Source organism: Arachis duranensis, chromosome 5 (genome assembly GCF_000817695.3).
Source record: "Arachis duranensis cultivar V14167 chromosome 5, aradu.V14167.gnm2.J7QH, whole genome shotgun sequence".
NCBI classification, from domain to species: domain Eukaryota; kingdom Viridiplantae; phylum Streptophyta; class Magnoliopsida; order Fabales; family Fabaceae; genus Arachis; species Arachis duranensis.
Window position 1 is genome coordinate 7,263,145 of NC_029776.3, and position 13,216 is coordinate 7,276,360.

A 13,216-nucleotide genomic window follows, 5' to 3' on the forward strand; every position below is an offset into this window, starting at 1 on the left:
ACAGCGTGCCTTCTTCCACCAATCTGGTGCTGCCACGTGTCGTCACTCGCTGACGTGGCACTGACGTCGCCGCTGACGCATCGCTGATGTGGCGCTGACGTGGCTGCCAAGTGGACCCTCCCTAAGGTTTTTTGGTGAGCTCTTTCCGATTCCGCGCTCTGTTTTCTCGTTTTCTGCTCCGAATTTGCTGTTTTCTTCTTCCTTTGCTATTTGTTCTATTACTATGGAAAAACCGGATGTCTTTCAGCCTATCCCTGTTATTCTTAATGGCTCCAACTATGCACATTGGGTTGAAGCCATGCGAGGGTTTCTTAAAGGGAGAAAATTATGGCGATATGTGACTGGTGATATTGCTTGTCCTGTTAAGCCAACTGTATCCAAAGATGGTGCCTCCAAATCCAAGGAGGATGCTGAGAAGGAGAAGGACTATGCAGAGAATTTGGAAGATTGGGATAGTAAAAATCATCAGATTATCACCTGGTTCCGCAACACTTCTACTCCTGGCATTCACTTACAGTTTGGGCGTTTTGAAACTGCTAAAGAGGTATGGGATCATTTGGCGAAACGTTACACTATCTCTGATCTCTCTCATCAATACCAACTGCTTAAGGAACTTCATAGCCTTAAGCAAGAACGTGGCCAAGCAGTTTTTGATTTTCTTGCTCAGATGGAGATTATTTGGGATCAGTTGACCTCCTGTGAGCCTGTTCTTAAAGATCCCATTGATGCTAAGGCATATGAGGATTATCGGAACCGGACACGTCTCATCCAATTTCTGATGGCACTTACTGATGACTATGAGCCGGTCAGGGCTTCTCTTCTTCATCAGAATCCCTTGCCTAGTCTTAAAGATGCTCTTCCTCGTCTTAAGTCTGAAGAAACGCGCTTGGGATTGCTTCGTTCTAAAAGTGAAACTGTCTTTGCTGCCACCGACAGAAAGAGAAAAATCTGTCGCAATTGTAATCGGCCTGGGCATTCCTTCTCCGACTGTCCTTCTATTGAATGTCGTAAGTGCAAACAAAAAGGCCACATTGGCTCCAACTGCCCGAAACTGTTCTGCCATTATTGTAAGCTCTCGGGTCACTTGATTGCTACCTGTCCTACTCGACCACCACGCTCAGATCAGAACAAGTATCAACCTCGTCCCAACAACTCTTCGCATGTGCCTGCCTCTGCTGCTGCTGCTACTACTGAGTCCACCTTTTCCACATCTCTCAACACACCTTCTGTCTCTCCATCAGATATTGAAACCCTTCTCCGGCAACTTCTCTCTTTTTCTGGTAATACCCCCGCTACTCTTTCCACCCCTCCAGGTAATTCTAAATGGTATTTTGATTCTGGTTGTTTCAATCATATGTCTTCTTTGCGTAATCTTTTTTCGTCGTTGTCTCCCACTACAAATGCACCTTCTGTTAACACTGCTAATGGCTCCCTCTTGCATGCAACACATCACGGGGTTATTTCACAGTCCAATATTCATCTTTCTTATGCTTATTTTATTCCAAAATTGAATTTTAATCTTATCTCTGTCGGTCAGCTTGTTGAACTTGGTTTTGATGTCATTTTTTCAAATTCTGGATGTCGTGTGCAGGATCGTCGGACGGGAAAGATCATCGGGACTGGATGTAAGGTTGGACGCTTATTTGAGCTCGAGAACCTTCATGTTCCCTCTACCAATCTCTGTGCTGCTTCCTCTCCATCTACTCTTCACTTGTGGCACCGACGTCTTGCCCATAGCTCCTTAGGCAAATTACGTCCTCTTATATCTACGGGTGTTTTAGGTCAAGTTCAAAATGAGTCTTTAGATTGCATTTCTTGTCGCACTGCAAAACAACCTGCCCTATCCTTTAATAATAATTCCTCTATTGCATGCTCTCCTTTTGATCTTATTCATTCTGATGTTTGGGGACCCGCTCCCACCGCTTCTATGGGAGGGGCTCGATATTTTGTCCTCTTTATTGATGATTATTCCCGTTTTACTTGGGTCTATTTGATGACTAATCGTTGTGAGTTGCCTCAGATTTATATTAACTTTGCCACTATGGTTCGAACTCAGTTTTCAAAGGTCATTAAAATTTTCAGACGTGATAATGCTATGGAATATCGTGACTCCAAACTTTTAAATTTTCTCGCTGAACAGGGTACTTTGTCCGAGTTTTCTTGTCCTGGTACCTCTCAACAAAATGGCAGAGCTGAGCGTAAACACCGTCATATTCTTGACTCTGTCCGTGCGATGCTTATTTCCTCTTCCTGTCCTGAGCGTGCTTGGGGTGAAGCTGTCCTCACTGCTGTTCATGCTATCAATAGACTCCCTTCTTCTGTTCTTGGTAACACTACTCCCTTTGAGCATCTTTATCGTACTTCTCCTGATTACAGTTCTCTCCGTGTTTTTGGTTGTGTCTGTTTTGTCCTTCTTCAGCCTCATGAACATAATAAGCTTGAACCTCGGGCTCGCATGTGTTGTTTTCTTGGGTATGCTTCTGAACATAAGGGTTATCGTTGTTGGGATCCTGTCTCTCGCCGTATTCGTATATCTCGTCATGTTGTCTTCTGGGAACATCACATGTTCTCTAGTTTTTCCTCCTTTGAGTCCATTCCTTCTACTCAATCACCGTTTTTTACTAACGCAAATGTTGATCTCTTTCCTAGTGATGATACTACAGGGTCTACTCCAAGTCCACCACTCGAGGCTCCTGATCCTCCACCTTCTCCATCTCCCGATGATTCCAGTCCGGACGGCGATTCCGCTCCTCGCGTCATGCCTCCTCCTCCCACTCGTTCTTCTAGGGTAAGGAATCCCCCTCCTCATCTTCTTGATTATCATTGCTTTTCTACTATTCTTCATCAACATGAACCTAAGTCATTCAGAGAAGCCTCCACAAATCCAAATTGGCAACAAGCAATGCAGGAAGAAATACAGGCACTTGAAAAAGCACACACTTGGGATTTGGTTGATCCTCCTTCTGATCAGGAAGTTGTAGGCAGTAGATGGGTATACAAGATCAAGACTCGCTCTGATGGCTCTATTGACCGTTATAAGGCACGATTGGTTGCTCAAGGTTGTACGCAAGAGTATGGTATTGATTATGAAGAGACTTTTGCTCCTGTTGCTCGCCTTACGTCTGTTAGAGCTCTCCTTGCCATTGCTGCGGTTAAAAGATGGTCTCTCAATCAGATGGATGTGAAGAATGCATTTCTTAATGGGGATTTGAAACAGAGAGTCTATATGAAACCACCTCCAGGATATCCTTGTCCTTCCAGTAAGGTTTGTCTCCTTCGCAAGGCACTTTATGGACTTAAGCAAGCTCCTCGCGAATGGTTTGACAAGTTCAGCACTACCATTTGCAGTCTTGGCTTTATTTCTAGTCCTCATGAGAATGCACTTTTCATTCGTAAAAGCGACCGTGGAGTTGTTCTTCTACTTTTGTATGTTGATGACATGATCATTACTGGAGATGATGTTGATGGTATCTCTGATCTCAAGACCTCACTTCAGCGTACCTTTGAGATGAAGGATCTTGGTTCTCTCAGCTATTTTCTTGGTCTCGAGGTCCTCTCCACAGATGATGGCATTTATCTCTCTCAGGCTAAGTATGCTTCAGATCTCCTTGCTCGCGCTGGGATTACAGATAGTCGCACTGAGTCTACTCCTCTTGAGCCTAATGTTCGATTTACCCCTATGGATGGCACTGTTTTGGATAATCCGACACTTTATCGCCAGTTAGTTGGCGGTCTCGTCTACTTGACTGTCACCCGACCAGACATTGCCTATCCAGTTCATGTCCTCAGCCAGTTCTTGTCTGCTCCCCGTACTACTCACTATGCGGCAGTTCTTCGCATTCTTCGGTATGTCAAAGGCACTCTTTTTCATGACCTTTATTTTTCTGCCCATTCCTCTTTGACCCTTCAGGCATACTCTGATGCTGATTGGGCTGGTGATCCCACTGATCGTCGTTCTACTACTGGTTATTGTTTGTTTCTTGGCGACGCTCTCATCTCTTGGCGTGCTAAGAAGCAAACGTTCACTGCTCGCTCAAGCACAGAAACTGAGTATCGTGCCCTTGCTGACACCACTGCTGAGGTTATCTCGGTTCGTTGGCTTCTCGAAGATCTGGGTGCTCCTCAGTCGTCCCCTACTGATGTCTTTTGTGATAACCGCAGTGCTATTCAGATTTCCCATAATGATGTGTTTCATGAACGCACCAAACACATTGAGATTGGTTGTCATTTTGTTCGGCAACAAATCCTTATTGATGTTGTTCGTCTCATTGCTGTTGGGACACTGGATCAGACTGCTGATATCTTCACGAAAGCTCATCACCCGACTCGCTTTCGGATTCTGTTATCCAAACTCAAGTTGGTATCCTTAGCTCTCACTTGAGTTTGAGGGGGGATGTTAGATAATCATTAGAATCAATTTAGATCAATTAGTATCGTCTATATTTATATAGCATATCTGTACATTAATTGTAGGATTCTATGTCTTTATTACTTTAATTCATTTAGCACCTATAAATACCCTTGTATATTGTACCTGACACACAACTCAATAATACACTTTTCACATCATTCTCTCAGTTTCTTGTTTCTATCAAAAACAATTAAAACTAAATTAAGACTTACATACAAATTCTGAGACCAAATTAAATATTATCTCGTCTACATAAAACCGTGGGTAAATTTGATCAATTTTGTTTTCCAAACTTTGTAACAATATGATCATCTAGAAACTAGAAAGTCTCAACTGGTTACATATTTGTTCACAAATATTCAAATTCAAAGTCCTGTAAACGAAATTTATATAAAAAATATTTTATGCATATAACAAATTAGTCTCTATATATATATATAAATAGTTAATTTTTAGTGTATATATAACTTAATTCTTTTTATCCGTGGTATTTTTCAGTTTGATAGAATAAAGATTAATTGATCAATAAATTATTGCATGCACAAAGTAATATTTAAATTCTTGATATTTATTTAAATAAATGAGTGAATTGATCACTCGACCAATCCGAATAAATTAATTTCAATGATTTTTATATGCTTCTAGTATTTTTACCCGTAATAATATTACGGGAATATAAATTTTTTAAAATTACGGTCCACTTTGTTCTGACAATATAGATTATGCATAACACAAAAGATTTATAAAATCAAACTATTTTTACAAAAAAAGGTTTTAGGTTGACAAAAGTCTTTACCTAAAAAGACTAAGGTATCTGTAGATAAAAAAATCAAATAATAAGATTTTTAGTTATAATTTTTATATAAAAAGTCTAATTTTTTATTAATAATTAATTTTAATATTCGTGATCTAAAATTTAAAACAATTTAATATGTATATTTTTATATTTAATTAGGTATTAACTATTAAATCTATTGCACAAATAAAAATAATTAATTTTTATACTTACTATTTAAAAATAATATTTTTTCTCTCTATGTATATAAAAATATAATATTAGCATAAAAAATTATACTAATACTTATAAAATTAACTCAAAATTAATTTTTTTAAAACAATTAAATCTTAATTCTAACTTTTAATTATAACATTAGTATTTTCTCTAAATTATATATAATAAATATTTGAAGAAGAGAAATAAAAATATAGATTAGAACGGTAAGCGGTAAAAATTTAAAACTAAATGAAAAATTAAAAAACTATGTATATAATAACAATAATAATAATATTTTTTATTTAAATTATATTATTTTATTAAATTTATTTTTTGTAAAAGAGAAAGATAGAAAAAAAGTAAAGAATGAGAGAAAAGAGAGAGAAAGATAAAGATGAAGAGTGAGAGTGAGAGTGAGAGTTTGTTAATTTTGAAAGAAAAAAATTTATTTTAATTGTAAAAAAATATCGGATGACATATTTTGATTTGTCAAATTATTAATATAAAATATAAATTATATATAGATTAAAAATAGTAAAGGGAAATAGAAAAATGGAGAGAGATAGATGAGAGAATTTAGGAATGAAGTTTATTAATTTTGAAAAAAAATATTTTTTTATTTTAATAAGAGAGTGTCATGTGAAACATTTAATTATTAAATTAGATAATAATAAATGATGTGCCTATAGATTTTTTTTTATCAATTTTTTTGGTCATGGGCTTGCAGGCCCAAATTAATGCCCAGACACACCCACCCTACCCAAGTCCTAACCCGACGAAGCCAACAGAATTGTTTCCCACTCATTTGCTGAGAAAGACACTCATCCCCAGATCCCCTCTTCAGTAAGGCTCGCCACTTCTGCCATGTCACTCCGCCGAGGACTCTGATAAACCGCTGCCATGTCCGGTGCTTCTGGTTTCCATTGACAGTGAACATGCCCGTTCTTCTCCCCTGGAGGTCCTTGCTGATGGAGCTTGTCCTTGCCATTCTCCGTCGCCGGGAGCACGATTCCGGAAGTCTCCTTCCACCGAGCCTGAGCCGCCCCATTTACGGTCAGATGCTTCTTTTTTTTAGCAGCGCCGTTTGCTAATCTGTCCTCCGATCAGCGCCGTCTTCCTCAACAGACACGTCGTCCCCTCCATCAGCCTGGTATCCGTTGCCACCTCCGGCCTCCACCAAAGGTTGCATTGATACCGCGCCTTCAAGCCCGCTGCTTTGCTCCTCCGCTTCCGAGGATCGTCGTCGCTGCTTGCTGGTTTCTCCGCTTTGTGCTTGTGTTCCTCGAAGCATCTCTGCTGAATTCTGCACCAGAGATTTCCTCCTTCATCTCTGCAATATCCATTAGAATAGGATCCACTTCCCCCAAACTACCTTTCGATTTCAATGTTTGTATTAAGAGTAAGCAATCTGATTCTATCAAAACATTGCTTAGTCCTAAATTACTTATTATGATCATTGAATTTCTTATAACATTTGTTTCTGCCGCCAGGGCTGAACATGAAGCAATAATCTCTGCTGCTCCCAACAGAAGCTTTCCATCTGTGTATCTGATCACAACCGCGGTTGCTGCCTCCCCTGTGCTTGCTCTGAATGCTGCGTCAACATTAGCTTTTAACCAACCCTCTGGCGGTGCTCTCCAGGTAATGTGCCCCACTCTCTATCTCTGCTGATTCTGTGTTTGTTGATTATGTCTGATTGTAAGCCCAGTTCAGCCTTAATAAGGTGGGCAATACTTGTACAGTGTACACTGAAGCATAGCTGAAATTAGGATTTAGTTTAAGGGTACATTTTAATAATAAAAAATTCTAAATTTTTAATAAATTGATATATTGAAAATATAAAAAAATAACAAAATGTTTTTTTTTAAATAATACTTTTAAAATCTGTTTTTACTTTTTAGAGCGTATGTTATCAAAGACTTAAAAATTTCATGTATATGTTTGATACTTTAAGGTTCTCTCTTGCATAGTGTGCATTTCCATTGTTTTGGAATTAAAAAGCTCAAAGGAAATACAGTTTCCTAAGGGTTGAGGGAAAAAACTGCATTTTATTCTGCAAGTTGAATCAAAGCCATAAATCCAGATTACAGACAGAACAGTTGTTGTGCCAGAAGTTCTAAGCAATAAATAGAACCCCCTGAAACATGCATTTAAAAGGGTTCTTATTAAAAATTGGTAACTAATTTAAAAGAGACTGTCTGTTTAGAGATATAACTATTAATATTGTCTTTTTTTATCAGCTTAAGCCTTTGGAATAAGTGGTTTTATGACATGATATCAAAACTCTAGTTCGATTCTTGATAAACACAAAACTAAAATAAACCTAAAAGAGGCTCTTGTTTGAGTGGTTCATGACACTGCCATCTCACTTTCCATTAATCCTATCAAGTTTCAAAGACTCGAGTTCCTGAATTAATTGAAGAAGATTGGTGTGAGAAGAGCCACCAAACTTTATTGCTCTTTTAGCAGCATCACTAAGCTCTCTTGCTCTTCTCCTCATTTCAACACTCTCCTCTCCATTACCCATCAACAAAGCTATGGCCTTTGCAATCTGATCCTTCTTCACAACCTCTTCGCCAAACTGCTGCCACTTTCTCCATTCTTTCACTCCAACCGCCACCCCAATCTTCAACGCATCAACCAAAAGCTTCTCATTGAAGAACTGTTCAGCAAACATAGGCCATGTGGCCATGGCCAAACCCGCGTTCACGCTTTCCATCACCGTGTTCCAGCCACAGTGAGTTACAATTCCTCCAATGGCTGGATTCTCCAGTATCAGCAACTGTGGTGCCCAACCCCATATCAAGTAACCTTTGTTGCTTGCCTTCACTCTCTTCTCAAATTCCTCAAGAAAACTCCCATCTTCACCATCTTTTTTCTTAACAACCCACATGAAATCGTGCCCAGAATCTTCAAGAGCTTGAGCTATCTCAACAAGCTGCAAAGAAGGGAACTTGCTCATACTCCCAAAGCTCACATACAGAACAGAATTCTCAGGCTTTGAATGAAGCCATTTAAGACACCCAGAATCTTCTTCTTCTTTTCCTTTTTGTTCAAGCTTGGCTTGTCCTCTTCCGGCTTTATCAGCAGCATCTTGGTTCGCCCACATGGAAACAGGTCCCAAGCTCCAACTCTTGGTTCCCATGGCTTTCTTGTAATGATCCAGGTACTCACCTTCGAGCTCGTAGAAGCTATCAAACACGGATCCGTAGCTTCTTCTCTCAGAGTCCCTAATCATCTCCATCAAATGGGTGTAGCCGTTGGGTTCTCTAAGCCAATCCGGCAGCTGCAAAGGTGTCATCTTCAGGCGGTGCGGCAAACCAGGCAATGAAAACTTGTCATCAGTGCTGTCGGATTTTATGTCCTTATGAGGTGCATAAGTCTTGACCTATATATGTTTCACAAACATTAATGAAAGCTTTATTGGTCTCACACTCTACAAGTTTAAGAGTGCAATGTTTGTTTTGCAAAATAATTTTCATCAACAAGCAAGAGAAAATGTTCATTTTGAAGCAAAACAGTAAATGAATCGGATTAACAATAATTTCTTGAGTCTATAAATAATTTTTTAACTCCTTATAATAGATGTTATTTTGACATTAGTATTTTCATAATAATCAAATACTCAATTTCTTAACTGAGTGTAGTGCCGAATGAGCGAAGCAGCTCCCGGCAAGTAAGATCAACCTAGGAATCCCCAACCTGGCTGCTGCATCTACAGTCCAAGGGTAGAACATGTCAGTGACAATGCAATCTGCCTCCAGTTCCTCAAACAAATTCTCAATCTCCTTTTCCAGCAGATTCAGTCCCTTTCCAATTTTGGGAAGCATGTCCGGTGCCGTATCGGCGTTGAATGTTTCTACACCAACCGGAAGACCGACCTCTGCGGCTGGGAACTTAACGACGTGAGTTCTGATTGAACGGCCGAGTGAGGAGTCGCGGCCAACAGAGCTCTGGAACAATGAGGCGGCTACTGGGGTGGCTATTATGGTAACATCGACTCCGTGCATAGCGAAGAGTCTGGCTATGTCTACCATTGGTATGATGTGGCTTGTTGATGCGAATGGTAAGAACATAACTTTTATCTTAGTATCAACTTCTTCTTTTGCAGATTCCATGGGAACCGGTATAAATTAAAGTTAACTTCTACAAAAATAGATTTTAAGAGACACAGTCCTCTGCTGCTAAACTCAACTCCAATGTCTTTATATTATACTAAACATGTTTACTCTCTTTATTTTCCCACATTAAAGTTCAAATAAAATTAACAACGTTGTACCACGAGCTGCGCGTTGTAATAATATATTGTCTTTGAATCTTTAAGGGACAATATTAAAATACAAATACCAATATGAACACCTTTGTTGTATTTAAGATTTTAAATAATTAACTAAGGCACCCAACTCTATCATGCATCTCATCTTAGTATATAAATATTTATTATCTTATACAATTTAATTTCTTTCATACATCTCATCTTATAACTTGCTGAAGACATTTTCGTTTTGATGGATATACAATTTGTTTGAGTATTATATTTAAACTGAAATAAAATAAAATAAAATATTGTCTGTACTACAGATAAATTTAGAGTTGAAAAAATCATAAAATTGTATTATTATCAATAAATATCTGTAGTGCCTTTTGTCTTGAGCTGAAAAACATACATTTTCAAGATGTATAAATGATAAAAAAATTAGAATTTTAAATGAGGCTTATTTTTAATGTTAGTTGTGCATTTTATTGATGAAGAATTACAAGAAATTAGATTATTATTTTATAATGTCATCTGCTTTATCTTCAAATTACTTGTAACAGATAAATATTATCTTAGATAATTATAAAATTTTTACACAACATTAGTATGTATAAATTTGAAAAAAAAAATATTAGATCATAGTTTAAAGTAAATATTTATTTTAGATTTTTTTTTTTGAGAATACAGAGAGTACTATTTTGTAAGCTTCACTTTTTCTTGTCAACTTATAAGAAATATAATGTAAATCTAAACAACTTATAAGAAATATAATGTAAATCTAAAAATAAATTTAAAGAAATAAAAAAGTAACAAATTTAAAAATAAAAAAATAGATCTTAGAAAAAACACACACACACAAATTTATTATTTTTAAGTAAGTCACAGATTTAGATAAAAAAATAACAATATTCAATAATTAGCATGTTACTATTATAACTTTACCCCTTAATAAGATGTATTTAAAGGAGAAGAAAATAGAATTTGCGATAGAGTTTAAGCAAACAATAAAATCCAATTCTAGATTTACAAATGTCTCAAAGAAGGCAAAGAAGGAGTATCTCATCCAACTCAATTTGTCTTTTCTCTTTCATATAACTGGTCAAACGATGCAACATTTGCAGTTGGATCCTGATTCAAATCTTAAGTTTACACATTCATAATACTGAGTCTAGTACATCACTTGCAGTATTGGCTTTGTTTATTGCATCTTAATTAAGGCATCGTTATGCTACTAGAAAATTGCTTTTTAAAAATAATTAACCAAAAACAATAATAATTTATCTAAAACAAATTTTAATTTTTTGTTTTCTTCCTAATATTACTATTTTTATATAAGGTGGCAAGACCCCATAGCATTACCACTTAATGGGGGTGAAAGATAAAAATCTTATATAAAGTGGAAACTCAGGTGAAGTTGATAGTAAAAATTGTTAGATGATTTGACTGATTTGATTAAAATTTTATCTAATGGCTCTCGGTATCAACTTCACCATCAACTTCACCCAGCTGAGTTTTCTCTTTATACTTTTATGGTTGGAAAAAACAGTGGAACGAGGAAAACGAGTAGTGAGATATTCCTTTTTCTTTTTCTTCTTTTTGTTGTTGTCAATAAAAAGCGTTGTTGTGTGGTTGAGCCTTGGAGAGTTTGAGAGAGTGGAGCTCCTGAATCAATTCAAGAATGTTGTTGTGTGAAGAACCACCAACCTTAATAGCCTTCTTCGCTTCAACACTCAGCTTTTTCGCTCTTTTCCTCATCTCTGAATCTTCTTCTCTGCCACCCATCAAAGAAGCTATGGCTTTTCCAATGTCTTCCCTACTCACAACTTCGCTCCCAAACTCATTCCAGTTCCTCCACTCTTTCGCACCCACCGGAACCCCAATCCTCAGCACATCCACCACCAGCTTCTCATTGAAGAAATGCTCCGCAAACAGCGGCCACGTCACCATCGGCAGCCCCGCGTTCACGCTCTCCACCACCGTGTTCCACCCGCAGTGTGTCACCAACCCTCCGATCGCCGCATTCTCCAATATCAGAAGCTGCGGTGCCCAACCCCATATCAGATACCCTTTCCCGCTTTTCCTCACTCTCTTCTCAAACTCTTCAAGAAAACTACCACCTCCTTCTTCTTCGTTCTTTCTAACCACCCAGATGAAGTTATTCCTCGAACCTTCCAATGCATGCCCAATCTCAACGAGCTGAGAGTTAGGGAACTTATTCATGCTCCCAAAACTCACATACAGAACTGAATTCTCTGGCTTCGTGTTCAGCCATTTGAGCCACCCTTCTTCTTCTTCTTGAGACTCTGTTTTTGTTTGACCTCTTGCTGCTTTATCCGAAGCATCTTGGTTGGCCCACAATGAAACAGGGCCTAACCCCCAACTCTTGGTGCCCATCACCTTCTTGTAATGCACATAGTAATCGCTTTCGAGCTCGTAGAAGCTGTTGAAGAGGGAGCCATAGCTTCTCTTCTCTGACTCTGCGATAGTCCTCATCAACTCCGTGTAGAGATTCGGTGTTCTAACCCATTCTGGTATCTGCAAACGCGTCATCTCCAATTCATGCGGCAAACCAGGTAGCACAAACTTTTCAGAGTCCGAATCAACCTTGAGGTAGGGTTTATAGTGTTGAACAGAGTGCAGTGCAGATCTAGCAAGGTAACTAGCTCCATGAAACATGATCCTGGGAATCCCAAGCTTTGCGGCGGCATCAACACTCCAAGGGTAGAACATGTCGGTGACAATGAAATCAGCATTGAGTTGCTGGAAGAGGCTCTCCATCTCCGGTTGGAGGATGGCGAGGCCCATGAAGATCTTGGGGAGCATGTCCTTACGGGTGTCGACGTTGAAGGCTTCGACGCCGGCGGGGAGGCCCACCATGGAAGCAGGGAACTTTAAGCAGTGAGTTCTAATGGGTCTTCCACGAGCGGAGTCAAGGTCAATGGATTTCTGGAAGATGGTGGCGTTGTGTGAGGTGGTGAGAATGGTGACGTCGACGTCGTGCATGGCGAAGAGCCTGGCCATATCAACGAGGGGGATGATATGACTTGTTGAGAGGAAAGGAACAAAAATTGCCCGCAGCTCATGATTTTCCTTTTCCATAGCCATAGATTGTGAATAAAGATTTTTTTTGCTTGGCTAGTTTTAAACACTGCCTTATTATAAGCCCACTGGAAGGAATCCAATCTATATATTCATATTCAATATTCACTCTTAGGCACGCAAAACGCACCTAAAGCGGGACACTCGTGCTACAATTTTATAATCTTATCTCAATATATTAAAAAAAATAAAAATATTATTTGTACACTAAAATCAACTATTAAAATCAACTATTAAAATATTTATATATAAATATATATAGTTTAATTTTTTTAATATGTATTTATATTTTGTCAACGAGTTATATTTCAAATGACATAGTTTTTCCTACTCAACTAAGACATTACGGATTGTATTCTATACTGGTGGCTGTTTTGTTTTTTATTTTAAAAATTTCATTTCTAAAAGTTAAAAATAATAAAAATATGTTTGGTTGGTCTATTTTTAAAATGTA

The 13,216-nt window shown here is 38.2% G+C and overlaps 2 protein-coding genes and 1 long non-coding RNA gene across 3 annotated transcripts; 1 reads left to right on the plus strand and 2 right to left on the minus strand.

The window, feature by feature from the left end:
- Positions 1–6,189: 6,189 nt before the first annotated feature.
- Positions 6,190–9,201, plus strand: LOC107487728 (uncharacterized). The gene is made up of 3 exons (XR_001591816.3): positions 6,190–6,804; positions 6,896–7,046; positions 9,053–9,201. It is a non-coding gene; the product is annotated as an uncharacterized LOC107487728 (long non-coding RNA).
- LOC107487727 (soyasapogenol B glucuronide galactosyltransferase) lies at positions 7,434–9,720 on the minus strand. The gene is made up of 2 exons (XM_016108424.3): positions 9,044–9,720; positions 7,434–8,793 (listed from the first exon to the last, which is right to left on the minus strand). Exons 1-2 carry the CDS (start codon positions 9,521–9,523, stop codon positions 7,771–7,773), a joined length of 1,503 nt encoding a protein of 500 aa, XP_015963910.1. The 5' UTR covers positions 9,524–9,720; the 3' UTR covers positions 7,434–7,770.
- A 998-nt stretch (positions 9,721–10,718) lies between these two features.
- On the minus strand, positions 10,719–12,818 carry LOC107487726 (soyasapogenol B glucuronide galactosyltransferase). The gene has a single exon (XM_016108423.3). It carries the CDS (start codon positions 12,766–12,768, stop codon positions 11,269–11,271), a length of 1,500 nt encoding a protein of 499 aa, XP_015963909.1. The 5' UTR covers positions 12,769–12,818; the 3' UTR covers positions 10,719–11,268.
- Positions 12,819–13,216: the final 398 nt, after the last annotated feature.

Coding starts and splice junctions, on each gene's coding strand:
- LOC107487727 (XM_016108424.3), bottom strand. CDS start 9,523: ATGGAATCTGCAAAAGAAGAAGTTGATACTAAGATAAAAGTTATGTTC. Junction 8,794..9,043: donor CTCATTCGGCACTACACTCA/GTTAAGAAATTG, acceptor AAACATATATAG/GTCAAGACTTATGCACCTCA.
- LOC107487726 (XM_016108423.3), bottom strand. CDS start 12,768: ATGGCTATGGAAAAGGAAAATCATGAGCTGCGGGCAATTTTTGTTCCT.